The 22,689-nt window shown below is 46.5% G+C and overlaps 1 protein-coding gene across 6 annotated transcripts in view; it reads left to right on the plus strand.

Annotated features, from left to right (window-relative positions):
* PPP1R12B (protein phosphatase 1 regulatory subunit 12B) overlaps positions 1–22,689 on the plus strand; it is a 132,725-nt gene that overhangs the window by 20,013 nt on the left and 90,023 nt on the right. For all 6 annotated transcript variants that reach the window (XM_048327736.1, XM_048327735.1, XM_048327732.1 and 3 more), the window contains exons 2-4: positions 16,678–16,808; positions 18,306–18,424; positions 21,329–21,488. In XM_048327736.1, the coding sequence (XP_048183693.1) occupies positions 16,678–16,808; positions 18,306–18,424; positions 21,329–21,488 (410 nt within the window). The remainder of the gene's footprint in view (positions 1–16,677; positions 16,809–18,305; positions 18,425–21,328; positions 21,489–22,689) is intronic.

Consider the following 22,689-nt stretch of genomic DNA (forward strand, 5'->3'; position numbering starts at 1 on the left):
TATTATGATACTGAAAATCTGGTTCATTATATAGAGGCCTAATGGTATTTTATGGTTTGTTTTGTTCCACTCCAAGTAATTTCTAGAATTTGCTTTGATTTCTGAGCTTGGAGCTGATATTTTCCTACAGCTATTTGCTATAATCCTAAGAGCTTTTCCCTGAACTCAGTAATAAGCTCAAAGCCTTTTATTTTGCTACATGTTGTTAGGTGTATTTTGTGCCTGTGATTCACTCTACAGTGATCTGTACTGCATTTCATCTGCTGGTTTTTTACTGAGCAGTTGCTCAGTACTGTTAAGATTCTTCCAAGTTCGTCCTTTGCTTTACCTCTTGAATAGTTTCACCAGCAAACTTCACCTCACTGATCACCTCCTCTTCCAGGTCCTTTATGTAGTACATTTGGTAGCACAGACCTTGGGGGAGAGCTTTCTGCAGAGCTCTCCAGGAAGAAGATCTATCACATATTCTGGTCTCCCCATCATGAAAATACATTTAATTGTGCAAGGATCTTCCCTCTTACCTGGGCAACTCAGTGGCTTCAGGAGCCTCAGTGAGGGGCCTGGTGAGAATCCTGTAGAAAGTCTCTGTGGATAGACTCATAGAATCTCTGGAGCTGGAAGGGACCCAGAATGGTCATCAAGTCCATGCCCTGGCTCTGCACAGGGCAACCTAAAAAATCACGTCATGTATCTGAGGTGAATGTCATGTACCATTCCTTGTCTACGTGCTTATTTACCTTTCAAAAGACTCCAGTGGCTTTCTGTCACATGACTGGCCTCTGTAGAAGCCTTGGTGGATCTTTTCCAAAGTATCACAATTTCTTATACATCTGCTCTTCTGCATTGTACCATCCACTAATGTGACCCCAGCAGCTTGGTTTTCTTGGGTTTGGTGAAATCTTTCCCTTTCTCCATTCCAGGAGTTTCCTCACTTCTCAGTGACTCCTCCTTTCCATCTTCTTAGCCGTATAGTGACATGCTTGGTGTTTGTCCTTTTGTCTGGTGCTACACCAGGGGAGAGTTAGGCTGGATCTCAGGGAAGGGCTCTTCCCCCAGAGGGTGCTGGGCACTGCCCAGGCTCCCCAGGGAATGAATGGGCACAGCCCCGAGGCTGTCAGAGCTCCAGGAGCGTTTGGACAAAGCTCTCCAGGATGCCCAGGATGGGATTGTTGGGGTGTCTGTGCAGGGCCAGGGGTTGGACTTGATGATCTCTGTGGGTCCCTTCCAGCTCAGCAGATTCCATGATTCTGATACATAGCCTTGACATGGTTTCCAGGAGTGCTGCCCAAGCAGTCCTGCCACCCAAGCAATCCTGCTGTCCCGCTCCTGTTCAAAGCCATTGAGTTTCTGGAGCCTCCCCTGGCTGTGCACCTGCTGTGCCTGCAGCAGGGAACTCACCTGCATCCCATGGCCATCATCACCTGCCCAGCCTTGTGCCTGCAATCCACCTGCTCATGCTTCAAGCTGGGAACTCAGCCTGCAACCAGGGGTATATCCATGGTCTTGGGGATCTGCAGTCATGTTCCAGTGAGACAAACCCAGGATTGCTCTCCCAAGGATCATTTCAGTGCTTCCTCCTGCGAGCTCTTCCTTCACATCTGGCACAGAGATGGAGCTGCATTGGGATCCCTCTGAAAGTCTTCCTGCGTGATGCTCTTTGTGTCTCTTTACTCTTCAGCAGAAACCATAGAATCATAGAATTATTTGGGTTGGAAGGAGACCTTGAAGACCCATCTAGTTCCAGCTCCCCTGCCATGGGCAGGGGCACCTTCAACTAGACCAGGTTGCAGAGAGTCTCATGCAGTCTGGTGTTGAACACCCCCGGGGTGGGACATCTACAGCTTCCCTCGGCTACCTGTGCCAGGGCCTCACCTTCCTCACAGTAAATAATTTTTTCTTTATATCTAATAAAAACCTGCCCTCTTTCAATTTGAGCCCATTCCCCCTAGTCCTGTCACTACATGCTCTTGTCTTGCCCCGTCTTTCCTGTAAATTCCCGTAAGGCACTGGAAGGCAACAATTAGGTCACTCTGAAGCCTTCTCTTTTCCAGGCTGAACAATCCCAGTTCTCTCAGCCTTTCCTCATAGGAGAGGTGCCCCATCCCTCTGATTAACTTGGTGGCTTTGTCTGGACTGGGGTGATCCACTCAGACGAGAGATTGTCCCATGCCTCTGGCAGCCAGGCTTTGTTGACAAACCTCGCCTTCTCCTGAATTCTCCTGTTCACCATCCAGGTTGTAGGACACTGTTCCTGAGGATTTCCCATACCACCCACCTGCAGGGCGGACTCATGCTCAGGATACACAGTGCAATAAACAGAGAATTCACCATCCTCCAGCTGGACTTCCACCAGGTTTTGATTTACTTCAGGGATGAGTAAGTGCTGTAGTTCACCTGTAAGGCCAGGCAGCTGCCTGGCTGGTGCTCCTGGTGGTTACAGAGGTGAGGAGTTTGCTCCCCCGCCAGCCCTCCCTTTGCTGGATGCATTCATTGCTCTCACCATTTCTGGCTGCGACCTTTTTTCAGCATCTGCCATCCGTGTGACACTGTGGAAGTCCTGTCAGGGCACTCAGTCAGAGTTCGCAGCAGGCTGCCAGGACCTCAGCCACGCGGGGCATGTGCACAGCACTGAGGCAATAGCTGGGTTTATGTTACTCTGAGGAAAACATAAGAGTTTGTATCAGATCTGTATTTCTTTGATCACGGAGACCACAGTTCCTGATTAGACTTGAAATGTGCCACTGGGGAAAGTTGACACCTTGGTTGTGTCCATCTTTCAATCTACCAAGGTATCTGGTGTCGTGCTCTTACAAAGGGCAGTGCATGGCTGCATCCTTGGCACACTCAGCTACCCTGTGAGAGTCTCACAGGGCAGTCAAGCAGTTCCTGTCCCTCTGCACTGACCTTATTCCACAGGTCATTTTTCTTTAACAGCTCAGTGCTCTCTGTACCATATTGGCCTCTACCTCTCTTTTCCACGGGCATCACAAGAATGGACTCCGTGCCCTTTCTTTGGACTGCCGATGGCGTCAGGAGGGGAATGTGCTCAGAAACCAGCAGTGAAGGATTTTGTTACTGGTGACTGTGCTGAGATTTGCTTTAGTTTGTTTCTCACAGGAATAAAAAAACCCAAAGACACTTTGCTATGACTGAGCAGCCCTAACTGTGTCAATTGATTTCTTTTTCTTCTTTTTTTTTCCCTGTGAATAAAGGCAAGTGCAAATGAGCTCTGCCTGAAAGTGTGGTTGGCATTTGAAAACTCATACAAATTGGATCCTCAAACATATGTATTTTTCCAGTATTGGGAGTTCTTGGAAAGTTTTTACCTCTGCTCTGGAGCCAGGCTGGGAGAGCTGGGGGTGTTCAGCCTGGAGAAGAAAAGGCTAAGAGACTTTAGAACTCCTTTCAGTGCCTAAAAGGTCTCCAAGAGAGCTGGAGAAAGACTTTGGACAAGGGCCTGGAATGTCAGGACAAGGGGGAATGGCTTCCCACTGCCAGAAGGTAGGGATAAATGGAAGGAATTCTTGGCTCTGAGGGTGGGAGGCCCTGGCACAGGTTGCCCAGAGCAGCTGTGGCTGCCCCAACCCTGGAAGTGTTTGGGGCCAGGTTGGATGGGGCTTGGAGCAACCTGGTCTAATGGAAGGTGTCCCTGCCCATGCCTCTCCTGGGGCCCTTTTAGCTATTGGAAGGGGCTCTAAGGTCTCCCTGGAGCCTTCTCTTCCCCAGGCTGAACACCCCCAGCTCTCCCAGCCTGGGTCCAGAGCAGAGGGGCTCCAGAGTTTTTTTTGGGGTTTTCCTTCAAAACCCAAACCAGTCTGGGATTCTGTGAAGGGATGTGCAGATTCTGTCATAGGACCATGAACTCCTGTGTTCTCCTTTACCTGCTACACTAAAAATGCAGCTGTAGTCCGGGCTTAAATTGCTATGTTTAGATAGGTTTATTTGCTGTGTTTTGGGAAAATAGCTAGCTTAACTTCTGCTATAATTATATCAAGGTTTCAGCAGCATTTAAAAGAGAACATTTCCTTAAAGCTGCAGTGTGGTAAGTGATGTTGCAAATCCCAGTGATGGCACTAGAAATGGAAATGCTGCAAAATCTTAGCTGTGGGCCTGTCAGGAATAGTGTTTTTAGAAAGGTTTCTTTATCCAGCCCCCTCTTTGTCAGCTCCATCACTTGTTATGCTTCAAAAAAAAAATCTGTGTTCTCTGTCAATGTGGAGCCTTTTCCTGCTGGGAATAGTGACTGGTGGTTGAGCCATGGTGGATGCTGGACTCTTGTTCAGGTGTGGGCAGGAAGAGTGGCAAAACTCAGAAAAACCCTTTGTTTGCTTGACTGAGAAGGCTCTGAATGGCACAGGACTGGAAATTGCCCAAGCAAGCTGCCACACATCTGTCTGGGGATAATTTTTGCCTCTAGGAGCACAAGGACTGATCCTCAGAGAGGTTTTAGCCACTGAATATGTAACTGCAAAGTAGCAAATTCAAACTTTCCTGCACACTACCAGACTGGAAAGGAAAATGAATAAATAGAATTACTGACTGTATGTTTTTCTTTTTATATACCAACTTCTTTTTTCTGGCCACGAAGGTGAAATTCAGATCTTGGAAACAAAACTTGATGTGGCTGCAAGACAGGGATGTGCACAGAAACCAAGGGCCTGTCAGTCTGTGAATACTGACAATGAATCCCTCCAAGGAATCTCCCCTTGCTCTTCACGTGCAGTTGTGTTGAGGTGTTTCTGCTCACAGCCGCTGGTTTCTAGTCACTTAGTGCTAATTGAGCGTTTTTAGCATTTGCTGGAGTTCATGAAACTTCTCCTACATGAACTTTGGTGTCTATAAGGTAGAGCTGGTTTCTGTGAAAGCAGTATTGGCCCTGGAGTGACTTGGATGCTTTCTGTGTTGAAAAATCCATTTTTCCCTGGGCTGTAGGCAGCATGAGCTGTCTGTCTTGACATAAGCAAGATATTATGTGGCGGCTTAAGACTATCTCAGTCCTTCCCTTCCTATTGCTCCTGTCATGTGCCTTTCATACCAGTGCAAGTGCTTGTCTGGTCCCACTATGAGCCAGTTTAGCTCCTGGATCTGTTCAGTGGGATATCAAATGAGTGTCAGTGCCCTTGCTGGGGGAGAGGGTCTGCTGGCAGGGTATAAGGCAGGGCGAGGGCAGCCCTGGCTTCAGCAGAGCCTGCTGCAAAATCCTGCCATGGCAGAGACTAAAGAAAGCCTGGAGTGATCCACAGAGATTTCTCTGTCTGCCTTTGAGGTCTATAGTTAGGCAACACAAATCTCACCTTTAGTTTGCCAAGTTGGAGCTAAAATCATTTGCAGCTGTTTTTCCATGTCTCTGCTGGGGTAGGAGAAGAACTGGCGAGGCTCTTCCCATAGAGGACTCTCCGCCACAGCAGAGGGGCCCTGCCTGGCCTTCCCACCCCACCTTGCCCTTCCAGCAGGTGCTGTGTGGTGTGAGCGGAGCCACCCTTCCAAGTAGGACACAAAGTGATTTTACATTTTCTTCCCCCATTACTGACCAGGAGAGTTCCCATTTGGCATTGGCCATACCGTGCTGCTTGGCCACCACCAGCAGCTCTTCAAGGCAGTGGGGTGAATGTCAGCCCTGGGCTGCAGGACACCACCTTGGTTTGGCTGAAGCTGATCTAAGGCTGCATCTTAGAAGTTTAGGATATGCTTGTGTTGTAGAGATGATGGCAGAACCATATCTATATTTGCTTGTGTCGTGAAAATGAAGTCTTTAGGAACTGCATTAAATAGTGCAGTGTAGCACCTGATGAAGCACCTGTCAGGACAAAGGACTGTTAGCAGAACATTTCTTTGCTAAGCAAATCTGCAAGTACCTAAATTTCCATTTTTCACACAGAAGTGAAATGCTTGTGAGCTTTCTAATTATGAAACATAGAGTTATTTTGGGCAGGAACAAAAATTTCAGTCATTTAAGGGTAAGATTTTATATAGACTGTCTTGATCGAGTGCCAGGGAGCGCTGGCTGAGGGGGAGAGAAATTACATACTTAGTGGTCAGAATGACTAAACTGGTGAGACTTGAAAAGCCGGTGCTGCTCCACACCATTAGAAAACTGGCAGTCCCTGCTTTTTAGTGACAGAAAGACTTTATTTTTAGTGTTGGCAGTTGATCGCGTACTGGACTCATTTCAAGCTCTTCTCAGATGGTACAAAACATTAGCCTCTGACTGGTGTTGAAATAATGGGTATTAAAAATCATGCTGGAACTAGTGGGATGATGATGATGATGATGATGAAAAGGAAGGGAGTAAAATGATGATCTAGACTGAATTCTGAAGTCAGTCCCACATGGTCTGGTGCTGTTTTAGAGCTGTGTTGTGGGCTGTGAACACAAATGGCAAACCAGTCCATCGGCTGCAGAGGAGGAGCACTGTGGAAGTGGAAAATCAATGTCTTGGGCCCTGTTTGGATGAGAGGTGAATTCAGTGCAAGTTGCTGGACACATGGGAGCACAAATGCTGTGAGGCTGGAGGGGTTAATAGGACCATAAAACGTCCTGAGTTGGAAGGGATCGTGGAATCCGACTGCTGGCCCTGCACAGACACCCCAACAATCTCAATGCCTGAGAGCATTGTCCAAACACTCCTTGGGCTCTGGCAGCCTTGGGGCTGTGACCATTCCCTGGTCCCTGGGGCTCTTTGCATAGTGAATCCATGTCTGTGTGGTCTGTGCTGATCTTCCTAGGTTTGCCAAAATACTCTTTGATTAGAAACGTTAAGGAGCAAAGAGCTGGCAATCCTGTGTGCCTGTGCCTGGCGTCCTAGCAAGAGTAAAAGCAGAGCAATTTAGCTTTCTTCCCATTTCCCTCCCCTTTCAGTAACACAGCTGACCTTCTCTTTCCTTCCCACAGTGGCTCCTGTTTCTTCACAGAAGCCGAGCTGGAAGCTTTGGCCTTCTGAGGGCTGCCCCAGTGAGGGCAGGTCAGGGAGAGAAGTCGGGGAGAAGTGAAGTGTGGTGCTTCAGCACTCACTGGCAGCACCCTCACTGCAGCGCATGCAGGAGTCCTGGCAATTCTAAAGAATTCCACAGACATTTAGCCAAGCCATCTCTGCTTTAGTGCAGCAGGTATTTACATCTAACTCCCTGTAAATAAGTTGATGGCCCCAGTGCATATATGAAGGTGTGGGGAGTTTCAGAATGTGGCTTCTATTCAAAGCACTTCTCCACCTGACATTTCGTGCTGCTGTTTTGTCTTGGAAATGCTATGTTCATGGTATAATTATGCCTTTGCACGTATTCCTCTCTTCCCATGTGCTCTGCTGGGTTTTTTGTTGTGCTAATCATTGTAAGAGATTTGTTGTTGGTTTCTTTTGATGACTGACGTGGATACTGCTGAGTACTTCTCGTTGTGTGGGGAGTTTTTTCCAATGGAAAAATCTGACATAATCCATATCTCTCTTCCTGCTTACACGAGAAGTATGACTCAACTGTTGTTAAAAAAATGAACCTCCATAGCTAATTAATCAGACTAGAAAATGAATCTTTTTATCTCATTTCGCTCCCTTTCCCCCTGTTTTCTTTAAAACAGAATTTACCTCTTTCTGCTGGTTCTAATGCAATTGTTTAAGAATTAGATTTGCCAAGGATTTTAAAGCATAAAGATTTTAAAGCTGGATTGGTGGTACAGAAGTGCCCGTGCAGGGTGTCGAGGCATGAGGACACACAGAAGCCGGGCCTGAGGAGAGAGAAGAGGAGGTGCAAAAGCTCTGTGGTTTTGCAGGAGCAGCAGTACGAGCTGTTTGTTGTTCCCCAAATCACTGGTGAGTGTAATCTGTGCTGCCAGAGATACGGGGATCACTTGGAGGTGGAATTTTTTGGCAGTGCCGGTTCTGACAGAAGCCCCTTAAGAGCAGAGCTGTGATCATGGGACACCACGGCAAGGTCATACCTTCCAGTGCCGACAGTCCGAGTGCTGACAGTTGCCAGGCTATTTTGGGAGCGCTTTTCCCTTTGTTTTCTGTGAACTCTTCTCTCTGTGCTCCCAGATTTAACCCTGATGCTGTTCAGCTGTCATCGGCCCTGCCTTCATTTGTGGGTTTGAGGTGTATGTTGACATCACGTATTTACTCTTGCCTTGCATTCACTGGAAGATTGACTCCCTCCATCTCCTGGCTAACCTTGTTCCATATATTTTAGACTTATGGCATGAGAACATTCGAGAAGTGATTCTTGTCATTTAATCCCTTTGGCTGTGCTGTGACAGCATGACTGAATTGCCCTGCCCAGTGTGCTTCCAGCCCAGTGTGTAACAGTTAATGGTGCTGCTGGTGTCAGTGTTGGCCTCTGGTTTGCAGGAACCCTTTAGCCATTTCCAAAACTCCTCAAAGTGGTCTTGTTACACCAGTCCTATATAAAAAAGTTGTTGTAAAGAAAACCCTCTCAAAGCTCAAATTAAGGAGTGGTCTGGTGGTTCTTGGCTCCAGGAGGGTTGTCCTGTGGCTGCTGGTCAGTCCTGGAGGGTGAGGTTCAGCTCACCCTGGTGTCGCTGGATCTGTGCTGGTCTGCAGGCAGTGGGAAAGGGCAGGCACATCCCACCCAGCTTGGACAGGCAATGCCCTCTGGGCACATCAGTGTCTTTACATTTTGAAAATGTGGATGAAACTGATCCTTTGCAAGGCAAGGTGTGGGAGTACATGGCTGGGCAGGAGGAACCATGGCAAGCTGGGCTTAAGCCTGCTGGGGCTCTTGTGGTGGTCTTGGGCTGAATTCAGACTGCACTTGCATGCACTCAGAAACCATTCTGCTTTTAGGCTACTGCTTTTGATGGCCTGTATTCACTCCACCTCTGCACTTAGCACAATCTTTTAATAATTTGAGTGTACTGTCTCCTCTTGGTTTGTCTGAACAAAACTCACTTTTTTCATCCCATGTCTGATGCAGAATTTTTTGTAGCTCCTGGGTGGTGCAGCCTCTGTCACCCAAATGAGTCTACATCAGGTTTCCAGCATGAGGACATAATTTAGGAGGCAAAAGCCAGAGGCTTGGGCACATAAAGTGTCAAAGCCGCAGAGGTGAGTCAGGTCTGGATCAGAATGGCTGCACAAATCTGTCTTCTAGTCCTTCCTCACAATTATAGAGTTCCCTGAATTTTCAAGGAATAAATGTGTCTGTGTATGTCCATATGAACATATATGCACACGCTTATGATAATCCACACACAAATCCACAGCCTGGAAGGGCAAGGAGAATTCACTGCTGGCACTGGAGGCACTAGATTAGGAGTCTCCTGAGGTATTTGCCAGCTGCAGTGATTCCATGGTGTATCTGTTGCTGTTCTGTACCTGACTGGCACTGGTGTATGTTGAGAGCTGGGTGCTTTTCAAGCAATAGCAGATGGTCCCTGCTCTGAGGGTCTCTCCATCTGAATTGTAAGTGGTTTCCCCATTTGGAAGGATGGAGTGGCTTTCTGGGCGCTCTGACATATGGAGAAGGCTCCTGAAGATCATTTCAAGAATGATGGATGTGTGGTTGCATTAAAGAATCTCAGAGGTGTTTGTCAATAGTTTGACTCAAGAGTTACAGAAGCAGGAACAGAGGGAAGCAAACCGTGTCAGGGAAGGGCTGGGCGTGTAAAGAGCTTTGAACATGGTTCAACACTTGATTTCTGGATTGGAGGAGAGTCTGGTAGAAGAATTAGTAATGGGGGTTTCATGAGCAATCTGATTTAGCAGCAGCAGCATTTTGCACAGGGCAAGAGGTACCACAGTGCTGGGAAGCTCTGGAGATGGGTATTTCCTGGAGTAATCAAGAAGAGCTGAAGCATGGCCTCTCCTGGCCCGGCGTCTCTCATACTCCATTTCAAAAGCCAGCATGTGCCTGAGCAGCCAGTTTATGTATTGCATTTATGTGTGACAAGTGGAACTGCCAAGTATGATTTCCATGTGGGAACCATGGGGATTGCTACCCAAGGATCCGACACGGTAGGATTACAAGATTTTCACTCTTGTGTACAGAGAAGTCACCGAGACTGGGTTCTGTCACAAGACTAGGGTATTCATAGTAGAAACACGTAGCACAGCAGCCAAGCACACAGCCCTTTCTGCTTTCCCCTTCCTGCATCTTCCTTCTGCCTTGAGCAAATGCATGGCTTCTCTCTCTCAAATCCCAACCAACCACATAGGGAGCACCAGGGAATTAAATACAGCCAGAGTTAGCCCACAGCAGTTATTACAGGTTTCCTGGCTGGCTGATTCCAAGCTCCTACATGCTGCTTTATCCCATGATCATATGGCACTGGGGGATGTGACGTGTTATTTGTAAACTAAGTATTGGCTCAGAGGGGCTGCGGGGAGCAGCGCCATGTGCTCCCAGCCAGGCTCCCCCTTGTTACAGGTATTGCTGTTGGCAGGGCAGCACCTTGTGCAAGCACAGGGCAGGACATGGCCCTGCTGCTGAGTGGCTCTCACTGACATCCTGGCCAGAGCTGTTCTACCTGCAAACAGCTGCACTGAAAGTTGTTCATGTATTTATGCTAAACCACTGAGAACTGGGCAAGTTGTGGAGAAAATAACCACCTTCACGTGGGTGCCTGTGACAGCCCTGCAGATGTGCAGTTACTGCCTGGCTTCTGTGTTCTTCTGGGTTTGTAACCACTTTTCTCCTTGTGGAGGTGAAAAGGTATACTTTTTTTTCCTCTCAGCTGATCCCAAGCGATTTCTTAGGAATTTGTCAGGTGGTTTAGTTGCTCTCCTCGCTGCTATCCTGTGTGTATCTAATATGTAGTGGAATGTAACACCAGTCCTAGGCTGGGGCTTTGCTAAATGTGATGCACCCCTAGAAAGTGAGCGGTGTCGCACTGTTCACACCTTCTTGGAGCCCGATTCCCAGTCCCCTGAACCCTCAGTCTCATCCCATCTGTCTCTTTTTCCTCCCTGATCCTCCAATCTCTGTCCCAGGGGATGCCCAGGAGATATGCAAACCAAACCCTTGGCAGGCAGCTGGAGCAGATACTCATCAGGGCTCAGTGGTGCTTGTGCGTTCTGGGTGCTCGGAGGAAAGAGCAAACACAACACCATTGTAATAATGAGGTTTCATTCAAGATAAGATCAGATTTTGTCTGGTGGCTGGACAAGCCTTGCCAGATGAGCCAAGTTGTTCTGTCCCATTTCCTGGTGTCCCTGTTTCGTTACTGTAATGTAAACTTCATGCTTGGAAGAAGAATGCCTTGGCAACAGCTCCTGGCAAAACTCAAATCTGCAGTGAGTGCCCCTGGCTGGAAAGGGCTCCACCTGTTAGCTGCGAAGGGGGGAAGCTAATATGCCGTATCTGCAAATTTTAGAAACTGAGCACTTCCTCCCTATGGAAAAACTGCTAAATGCTGGTCTGCTGCCAGGAGCTGGAGGAACTCCATGAGCTGGGGATGGAGACTTGCCCAGCGATGCCTGGGATTTAAATCCTATGAGCCAACTTTCTTTGCGTGTTGAGTGGGTAATTCTGGGCACTGGATGCGGTTTGCATCAAGGACTGCTAAAACTGTAATACATTAGTGCCGTTCCAGAAGCCCTTGAAGCTTATCAACTGCCAAGAAAAATACAGGGATGGCAAGAGATTAGCCTGCTGAAGATCCACAATGAGAGGGAAAGATACTCACCCTGTACTCCCACCCTGTCACATCACCCTGAAGGTTTTGTTAGAGCTTGTACAGAGGCAGAGGATAAAGAAGGAATTAAAATTTTAAAGACAAAATTGCTATGCTCTGTAGTTAACCTTGCTTTTAGCCTCTCCTACATGTGAACCAAGCAGCTGAGGGTTAGCAAGGCCGGAAATGGAAAGAATTAAGCCTATCCCTCTATTTTTCTTCATGCCTGATTCCAAGGGCAGTTTAAGAGAGGGAGTGTTTCCTCACATGAAGTAACTACCCACCAAAAGGGCAACATTACTTCTCAGCCAAACTCTTTTTGACTACCTCCCTTCCATTACTTCCCAACCAACTCTTTTTGACTACCTCCCTTCCCTTTGGGGGCTGAGGGCAGGTGTCTGCTTTGTGACTCTGCTCCCCGAGGTCGTGGTCCTTACCTTGTTCCTAAGGAATGACGGATCAAATAAGAGAGGAGAACTCTGCATAGCAATAGATCCTCTTGGGTTACTAAACTTATCCACTCTCCTAAATTTAAGGTTGGAGGATTAGTAGTCCTTAAAGGAGGACATATCTACCCCTTTACTTCCTCTTTGTCCTCTTCTCCTTCCTCCAGTAACCTCAGGTAACCCAGCTGGCTCAGCCTGAAGGGGAGCTGTGCCCCTGAACCCCAGTGAAGGCGTTTTTCCTACAGGCTGGCTCACAGGGCTTAATTTCAGTAGATTTGCACAAGAAAACACACAGCAGAGATGTGCTGGAGGGGTATCAGCAGTCAGGGCTCTCAAAAATTTTAGGTGGACAAATGTGTGCCCTAAGTACTTCTAAACAGTGAGAATTTTGTTCTGTAGTGTGTGTCTTGGTTAAATGATGTCATGTATGAAACTATTAATACCATTAATGTATGTGCAAGTATGAATTCCCTGATAACATCAGTGCTAATCAGCTGATAACTTAAAAGTACACACAGAAATAGATTGCAACCCCTAAAAGCTGCCATTTAATCTGTCGTAACATTTTTAAAGGCTTTCTAAAGTTCTTAAAGTTCAGAAGACCTTTAGAAGTCACCAATTTTACTTATTATCCAAGTTGTTGACCTCATAATTCTTGCTCTGAGTTGTGTTAAACATGTCATATCATGTTAAGATATGAGAAGTGTATTCTTTTAGGGTGTCTGACTAAAAAATTATGTAAATAATCCCTTCCCTGATAGTTTCTTACATGACACCATGATGAGATTTTCAGAGCTGAGCAGGAGTTACTCAATACTTTTTTGTCAAATGCCGTTTTTGGAAACTCCTTTTCCACCTCAATTTTTCAAATCTTGGCCAATGTAATTAGTAGCATGTAATGATACAACAGTGCAAAAAATTCTTGCATTTTGATATTTAAAGTAGGCAAGGTCATACCTGTCACTTAAAAAACTGTTCATGTTACTCCAGTCTGTGTGTCTATTCCTGTGTGTCATCAGCTTGCATTAAAATCAGTATTTGCCAGGCAGTGTCCCATGGCTGGATCACACAGGTGGAACAGCAGCTTTTCCTTGGTCACATACCTTGATCAGCTTTTCATGAACTATGGAAGAGTGGAGGAGGGTTGTTTCTCTTACATATTAAGGAATACTCTGCTGCTCCATTAAGGATACTCCACCTTTGCACTTAGCTTTCTCTTGGTGGTAAATGCAGACAGCAAGTGTTAAATGGTCCTGGCTCCCTTGGGAGGTGAGTCCCTGCTGCTGTCAGCACCCACAGAGCCCTGACACCTCATCATCGATTGCTCTCTGCAGGAGCCAGGAGAGGAAAATCACTGCAGATTTCAGTGTAGGAACAGGTGGGGATTGATCCCATTATCCTGCTGGTTCTATGGATGCATTCCATCAGAAGCAGGCAGGATGGGGACCAGCACAGCAGCAAGGCCAGCAACAGGGAGAAATTTAAAAGAGTAACAGGGGCTCTTCTATGCATTTAAACAGGTATTTAACTTTAGAGTTCGGTCTATCCAGTGGCTTGAGCAAGATTTCCCTTGGCTGATTCCCAGGCTATGCAGATGAAGTAGGTGTATTTAATAAACAGTGTAAATATAATTCTCTATCAAATATATACAAAGCTCACGCTCTAGCGACATTCTCCAGTCTAAATTTAGATTCCCACTGGAGCTGCAGGTAACACTTGAACAAACCCAGCAGAGTACTGAGTGTGCACAGGCAGGAACCATCCATCCACCTCGCTGCCTTGGCTGATAAAATTCCTCTGTGAGGCTCTGGTGTTGTGGGCAGCCAGAAGGGATTGTGCCCGAAAGAAAACCACTGCGTGGGTGAACCTTTCCTGGCTGTTTCCAGAGCAGTGTGAAGTCAACACTGGTGGTGTTCCCAGGTCAAAATGTAAGTAGCTCATCAGGAAGATGTTAAGTGCAGTTTATTTGAGGTGTGTGTTGGGAGAAAGCTTAAAGTAAATCACAATAAATATGAGTTGCAGTAAAACAGAGATTAGACCTGAGTTTTGCAGGCTCAGACTTGAATTCTCAAAGAATTTCTCCTTGAGCTGAAGAGGGATTATTATGGATCCATGTGTATCCATGCCCACCTATGCGTGCATCACATCCTTTACCTTCCTGCTGCATTTCAGTGCGTTGGTACAGACAGAAGACATTAATAGATTTGTTTGTGTAGTTTGCAGGATTATGGAAATCAGGAGTTTATCCTTTTTACAGTATGTCTTAAAATTAATCACATGCATATTGGGCACACAGTAGTTCCCCTGGACAGTAGGAATATTTGGCTTGTGTTTCCTGCCCTCATCACCTGCTGATACTTGGAGGCTACATCTGTGTTGCTGAAGCAGAAGGAGCAAGTTGCAAGGAAAATCCTGATTAGATTGTGAGAAGAATTACCCACAGAGAGGATGGTGAAGCACGGGGATAGGGAGTCTCCATCCCTGCAGGCTGAACTGAAGCAGGCCCTGAGCAGTGTGATGTAACAAGATTTAGCCCTGCTTTGAGCAGGGGGTCGGACCAGATAAACTAAAGGAAGACCAAACGCTTGCTCCTGAGGCTGGTGGTAGAACCTGGTTTGTGTCCACGTTGCTAAGATGTAACCATGTCTTGCCCCATATGCATGGACCGGGGCTCCTCCAGTCTTATGGCGATGCTCTTCAGTCCCCAAGATTTTTTGTGTTGAGCTTTTTTTTTGAATTTTACTGCTTGAAATAATCCAAGAGAAGCCTCTCAGAGCAGGGTTTACAGGACAAAACTGGTTTGGGCTTGAGGGTGGGAGGGTGTTGGTGGACTGAGTAGGGGGGATGCAGCCAGTCCAGATGGGGCTCAGCCGTTCTGGGTTTGGAGCAGCCCCTGAAGTAAACGACTTGTAGACTTCTGCGTGTGCTTTTCTGGCCAAGGTTCAGGTAAACCAGTTTAAAGCAGGGCCAGGAAACACGCTGACACTTTCAGCACAGGCACAGTTGAGACTTGAGCCTGCTCCTGGGGCATCCTTTCCCAGTGCTGTGGATGTTCCCTGTGTTGTCTCATGTTTGTCCAGTACCCGCACTAGGAATTAGTTATCTGGAGTGTACTTCCTTAGAGATTTCAAAGGTGGGCTTGTGTGTGGCTGTTTGTGAACCAAGCAAATGGAGGACTAACTCATGATTGTGTCCTAAGCGGACAGTTTGGGGTTTGCACTGAGAATCATAGAGTGTCCTGAGCTGGAAAAGCTCCACAAGGATCATCCAGTCCAACCCTCCTTGCAGTAAAAATAGCAAGAGCTGGTTGTCCTGGTCCAGGACATGCTTCTCCTTTGACATGAGCAATGCAGCACACATGAATGCGTTGATAAACCAGGATTGTTTCTTTTTGGTGTGTGTGGATATTGATTCAAGAGGATTTCCTCATTTTTGTTCCTTGCTGGGACAGAAATAGATGGATAGTCAGTGCTGCTTGTTTTAGATGGATCATCTGGGGGTCACCTGACTGCTGTAAACAATAGATGTGCCCACATCAAGCTATGCAAAAGGATCAAATGTTGGGATTTTGGAGGAATTCTGGACAAGCTGTTTCCCTCTCTAGTAATGAGGAGCTGGGTTTCTGCCTGGGGATGGACATGCAGTAAAAAGCAGTCCTTGCACCTCCTGCTCATGCCCTGTGCTTCCCAGCAGAGGCACACACATTTGGATGTGTGTATTAGGTTGCCAGCTCATCCTTGAATAGCAGCTTCCAGTGAACTGTAAATGCAACGCAGAACATGCTGGAGCCAGGAATTCGAGGAAGGAGGAATTCCACCCAACAGAACTGCTGAGACTTGAAAATCAAGCTAGGTTTTCTTCTGGCAACTTCAAAGCAGGGAGCTCTCTGTAAATGCAGGCTCAGGAATGACTACAGCAGCTAATCAAGGGCTGTCATTCTCTTCAGCAGTTCATGGGGCTGTAGAACAAACAGGGAAAGTTTCCTGAGTTAGAAAAACAAAGAGATATTGCTGAATAAAGAAGTTACTAAGTTCTCTAGAACTCTGCTTTTGCAATGATTACCTCTGTAACTGAGCTGCTTTAGTCTGGCTCCTGGAGCTGCTGCTTTCCCTTCTCATCCCCGCCCCTAGTGAGGCCTCATTGTGTTCACTGTTACAACCTTTATTCACTGACATTTTGAGGACCAATATAATCTAAGTAAATACACAGCTTGCCTTGCTTAGAGGGATTTGATGCCGTACGTAAAACTAACACAGATCCATTATTTCAGCGTCCCTGCTGTGGGGAGGGAACTGTGTGCAAGACAGGAAGGAGATCCGTGGTGAAAAGTGAAGTTTGAGCAAATTCAGCGGTCTTCTATCTGGGAACTCTTGAGTTACAATTAATTTTTGGAAGTTCTGAAATTAATTTGTTTTAGTTCACAAATTGAAGCTACCCAGAGCTTTAAGGTGTGCTTGCTCACAGCATGGGAAGTTCAACCCAGAAATTGCCTGCTGCCAATAAGCTTCCAATGAGGGTTGTATGTTTGATTTAACACCAACACCTTTTTGTTTCTCTCTTCCTTTTCCCTTCAATCCTTCCCCCCCGGACATCTCCTCCCCTCCTCCCTCAGGCCTGTATTGATGAGAACCTGGACATGGTGAAGTTCCTGGTAGAAAATGGAGCCAATGTGAACCAGCAAGACAACGAGGGCTGGACTCCTCTTCATGCAGTGGCATCGTGTGGCTACCTGAACATAGCAGAGTGAGTGAGTTTGGGGCTATTCCGGGTATTTATATCACTTCCCCGTGCCTCTCTCTTCAGAGCAGGTACACAGGTGATGGATACTCTGACCCTTGTACAATGCTTTGGCAAGCAATGCTGAAAATAGGTGCTTTCCTCTTGGTATTGAATTCTGAACTTCTGAGGATTAAGGTGAAGCCTTCAACTGGTTGCCTTTTGCTGCTGCCATTATTAGACTGTCTTATGATTCATAGATGCTTTAACTAAAATGCCAAGCAAAAAGGAAATGGGAGAGCTGGTACAGGGATGTGTAGTGAAGGAGCTCCTCCATGTGAGGGTGGTGAAGCCCTGGCGCAGGGTGCCCAGAGCAGCTGTGGCTGCCCCTGGATCCCTGGAAGTGTCCAAGACCAGGCTGGATGGGGCTTGGAGCAGCCTGGGACAGTGGAAGGTGTCCCTGGCCATGGCAGGGGTGGGACTGGATGGGCTTTATGGTCCCTTCCAACACAAACCAGGCTGGGATTCCGTGACTGCCTTTCCTTACCACAGACAGACTGGTATGAGCAGTGCTGTGGTTAAGTGGAGACTTTCAAGTTCAGCTGTCAATCCAGCACCACGAATGTGTTCACCACTAAACCTCAAGGGCCACATCCACTCATTTTCTGAACACTTCCGGGGATGGTGACTCCACCACTGCCCTGGGCAGCTGTGCCAGGGCCTGACCACTGTTTCTGGAAAGAAAGTTCCCCCAATACCCAACCTGAGCCTCCCCTGGCACAGCTTGATGCTGTTTCCTCTTGTCCTGTCCCTGTTCCCTGGCAGCAGAGCCCAACTTCCCCCGGCTGCCCCCTCCTGTCAGGGAGTTGTGCAGAGCCACAAGGTCCCCCTGAGCCTCCTTTGCTCCAGGCTGAACACCAACCCATTATTCTTTACCAGTCATACTGTGTTTATATATTTAGTCCGCTACAGCTACCAGAAAGTTTCCAAAATTTGAATTAAGATAACTATTTCTTAAATGCATTGAAAATAAATTATAAAACCAAGCAACCTCACCCCACCTATATTTGTGTGCTTACATAGATACTTCTTTTACTTCTCAGAGTTTTACTGATTAAAAGATGTACAAGCCAAAGAAGACATCTGTTGCTCTTGAATGAACTTTTGGTAAAGTTATAAAAGGACAAATTCAAAAACTGATGATACTTGATGAGGCTTTTTTTAAAATTAGTATAATTGCCTTTTCTTCAAAAAAAAAAAAAGGGACAATCAACCAGGTTAAAGCAAGAACAGGGGTATTTAAGTAACTATGGAGAAAGAAAAACTGTGAGCCTCTGAGCAAGGACCTTGCATTTACAATGAACGTTTTTAGTCTAGAAATTGGCTAAGAATAAGGTCCTCATTTGGTAACTGAACTTGCATGAGAAAGACAAATACTTTGTCGTGCTGTCTGACTGCCTGTGTCATTGCTCTGAAGCCAAGCACACGAGGTGTGACTTGCTGGCCTGGGTGTCCTTGCTGCAGGTACCTGATCAGCCACGGGGCCAACGTGGCTGCTGTGAACAGCGAGGGGGAGGTCCCGTCCGACATCGCAGAGGAGGCGGCCATGAAGGACCTGCTTCTGGAGCAAGTCAAGAAACAAGGTAAAGGAAGGGCTTGAATATGTGAGCGTTGGGACCCCTAAGAACTTCTGTATGAGAATTCTGCTGCCTTGTTCTCTGTTGGTGAAGAGAACTGAGATCTGGCCCAGAAAACAGCAGACAAGTTTTGCTTTGCTATCAGGACACTGGAGCAGATGCAGGAGGTTTGTTGTCTCTGTCCTTGGGATTCTTCAAAGCAAGACACCACAGTCCTGAAATCTGATTCATCAGATCTGGTTCCTTTAAAAGTGAGATTTAATTCTGCCCTCTAATACCAATGAAAGGTCTTGTTTCACTGAGACTTGATGAAACCGAGGTGTGATTTACAGGACTGCCAAAGGCAGGGACCAGGAAATGAATATTCCAGGCCTGGAGTGACATGCTTTATCCTGATTTTTCCCTAGATTTCTTCTGCCATCTCCCCTTTCTCATCAGGTGTGCCTGGCTGAGGGGCTGCTCTCCAGGCTGTCCCTGCACAAACATCCCTGGCTGAAGAATAGTTTGCAGCTGGTGTTAAGAAATGCTTTATCAGTCTAAAATTTTTCTTCATACTCACGGAATTCATTTGGGAGTGGTTGAACGTCTGCATGTGTGTGTGAGAAGTTTAAATTGTGTCTATGAATTTCATCAAGAATGTTGGACAAGGAACCCAAGGAATTCCTGGAACTTCCATCTTTGGACACAGTTAAAGCTCAGCTGCATTCATGTCTGAGCTGGGTGATCTGGCTTTGAAGTTACCCTCCTTGGAGTGGGTGTTTGGACTACAGATCCCCAAAGACTCTTTCCAGTCTGGATTATTTTATTCCTGTAGATTTTGGGGAGGGGGAGTGGGAGTGGGAGTTGCTTGCATGCTGGATTGAATCCAGTCTCTCTATCAGATACATTTTGACACATGGTGGTTACTTTATTTTTTTAAGGTATAATTAGGAAGGGGTCAGTGCCTCGCTGCTTTGTCACCTGTGTTAATGGTCCAGGGCCACCAAATTTGTCAGGCACAACTTGCCCTCAGAGAAGCCCTGTTGGCTGTCACCAGTCACCTCCTTATTTTCCATGTGCCTTAGCGTAGTTTCCAGGAGGATCTGCTCCATGATCTTGCTGTACACAGAGGAGAGGCCAATTGGCCTGTAGTGCCTCAGGTCCTCCTCTTTTCCCAGTTTAAAAACGGGGGTTATGTTTTCCATTTCCCAGTCTGTGGGAACTTCACCAGACTGGCACAACTTCTCAAACAGGAGAGTGACTTAGGCACTTCCTCCACCAGCTCCCTTGGGACCCATGGATGCATCTCACCAGGGTCCATGGACTTGTGCACCTTCAGGTTCCTTAAATGCTCTCAAACCTAGCAATAATGTGGTTGAAACCGTACAGGACATTGAGGCAGTGATTCTGCCTCACCTGCAGGTATTTTGCCTGACACTTTTTGGGATTCTGCTTGCATTGCCTCACCACATTAGTGGCATCCTGCTAAGATGCCCTGAAACAACCATCTGTCTCCACTGAGAAGATTCCCATCACACAGTTTAAAGGATCATAACTGCTGGAGGAAATGGGGTTGAACTTTAAATAAGCATCTGTCCAGCTCCGCAGCCTGTCCTCAGCAGGGGCTGTGAGCAGATGCCTGCTCCAGACTGTAACAACAGCTCAAGTGTGTACAATTCCCCTCCCAGCCTCCAGCCACTGTGCCTCCAGAAATTCCTGAGCCAAACTGGCTTTCTGTGTACTTGTGAGTGCCCCGTGGCTTTCTGTTTCCTGAGCTCATGCAGCCCTCCTTAGGAGCTCCAACATGTCCAGCATTGTGTGTAATAGCTACAAACTTGTCTAGTCCTTCGTCTGAAGCCAGTTTATTTCTGATCTTTGCAAAATCCTGCAGCAGTGGGTCTCACAGCTCAGACTCTGAGTTAAGTGTTTTCCTTGGTTCTGTTTTAAACCTAATGCCCCATAATTTAATTGGCAATCATGTCATTCTTATACTGAAAGTATTAATCCATAGGGACTCTTACTTTTCAGGACCCTTCCTGATTTTTGAGATTTGTCATCTTCTTGTTTGTATTTTTTCCTAAGTGGGAGGGTTCTACTGTGATTAATCCTGTTTGGATTGCTATCAATACTTGTGATTGATATATTGTCCTTCCATGATCTCATTACTGTGAAAACTGCACTTAGGAAAACAAGTCAAGGTTGGTTTTACCTCTCACTGGTTTAATGACAGTTGACACAATCTGTCAGCCAGACACACCTCCCTCTCCACGTCATCCCCCTGCCTCTCCACATTTCCACCTGCTCCTAAGCAGTCACTTAGGCCATCAGAGTAGATTTCTTCTGGCCTTCTCATGCCAAAATGATTTCAAATTGTGTTTTGTCAGAATCTGGGGGTTTGCTGCTCAGTGGAATAACTCAGTACTTCTCTCAGCATGCCTGTCATGAATGCCTCTGGAGCAGTGCAGATCCCTGTGTGTGTTACATGCAGAGTGTCCTGAATTTGGAGTGAGCACAGAGCTGAGGTCAGCGTGCTCCTGCAGGAGACATCTGAGGATCCTCAGACTGTACCCTCAGTACAGGTCAATTCAGTCAGTTAAGCTGTTGTTCATGACTGTTGTTTTGGTCTAGGACACAGCCCATGTAGAATTCAATCCTTCTACCCTTAATGCTCAGCTGAGCTTTTAGTTAATTGGGCTGGGTTGCAACCACTGGCCCAACTTTCAAAATTTTTAACTCAGACAGTTTTTGAAGTCTCTGTCAATGACACAGGAGCTCTCCCAGTTCATAGAAAAGGCTTTTGCTGATTGTTTTGTGGAAGATCAGAAATAGTTTACTAATATTTTATAGCAAAGGGAATGTAAGGTAAGTTTAACAAGTACTTCAGAGCTTTCATCTCTTGTTCATCTCTTCTTCTGTGCTTCACCCCCTTAGGTGTAGACCTAGACTTGTCAAGGAAAGAAGAGGAGCAGCAAATGCTTCAGGATGCCCGGCAGTGGCTGAACAGTGGGAGAATTGAGGATATAAAGCAGCCCCGGACAGGAGCCACAGCTCTTCATGTTGCTGCAGCCAAGGGCTATTCTGAAGTCATGAGGTAGGAGCTCCTCCCAGGGCTGATGTGTGAAATTAAGGCTAAAGAAGACATCTTGCTTTACATTCAGAGAAATTTGTTCCATACTGAGATTTTCAGGCTGCTGTTTCTCAAAAGGCTCTTGTGGTTTTATGTGTCCAGCCATAGTGGTTCACCCAGAAATACACAGGGACTGGAGGATTCCCTTTCATACCTCCAGGCCTTTTTGAAGTAATGAAAGCTTTTTGGAGAGTGAGGTATAAATTAGGAGGTCTCTAATTTTTCTAATCACGAGGTCTAATTTTCACTGTTAGGGTAATAATTTTAGGACTAGCAAGCTAAACAGTATTAGGGGATAAAAGTATAATTTTGACATACAAGTGACAACACACACTGCATGACAGTCACAAACATGACCAGTCTAGTGGGAAAATGCAGTGTTCACCCCTGTCTCACTGTCCTCTACCCCTTCATGCTACTGCTCCTGCAGTGACAGAAGGATTCCAGCACCTGACAGCTCTGCTGCCCTGGCACTAAAAAGATTATTATGAACATAAACTTGCCCAATTTCCTGGTAAAAAACATTAATATTGTTACAGGTAATGTCAAATTAAGGTTTCCAACAGTAAAGCTTTTTCTCTGCTCTTTCTGTCTGGGCAGAGCTGCCCATAAACATAGAGATCATCAAATCACAGACTGGGCTGGGAGGAGCCTTAAAGCCCATCTTGTCCCACCCTCTGCCATGGCAGGGACACCTTCCACTATCCCAGGGTGCTCCAAGCCCCATCCAACCTGGCCTTGGACACTTCCAGGGATCCAGGGGCAGCCACAGCTTCCCTGGGCAACCTGTGCCAGGGCCTCCCCACCCTCACAGGGAGGAATTTTTACCTCATATCTAATCTAACCCTGCCCTCTGTCCATGTGAATTTATTCCCCCTTGTCTTGTTACATGCTCTTGTAAATAGTCTTTACAGGGTTACTCTATTGCCCACGTTAAAATCCATTCTGGAAATGTTCATCTATCTTGATCCTAAATTTCGTAATTTTAAGTGACATGACTTGATGTCTTAAGAGCTGTTTCATATCAAGCCTCAAGCATTTTATTGTACTCCATGTTTCTGATTTGTATTCAGTCATTAGAACTTATAATTGAGTGATGAGCTGTCTGTGCCTGTACCATGCCCAAGAACAGGAATCTAACACAGCTCATGTGAATAGAAATGTA

The sequence above is a fragment of the Corvus hawaiiensis genome, chromosome 24 (genome assembly GCF_020740725.1).
Source record: "Corvus hawaiiensis isolate bCorHaw1 chromosome 24, bCorHaw1.pri.cur, whole genome shotgun sequence".
NCBI lineage: Eukaryota > Metazoa > Chordata > Aves > Passeriformes > Corvidae > Corvus > Corvus hawaiiensis.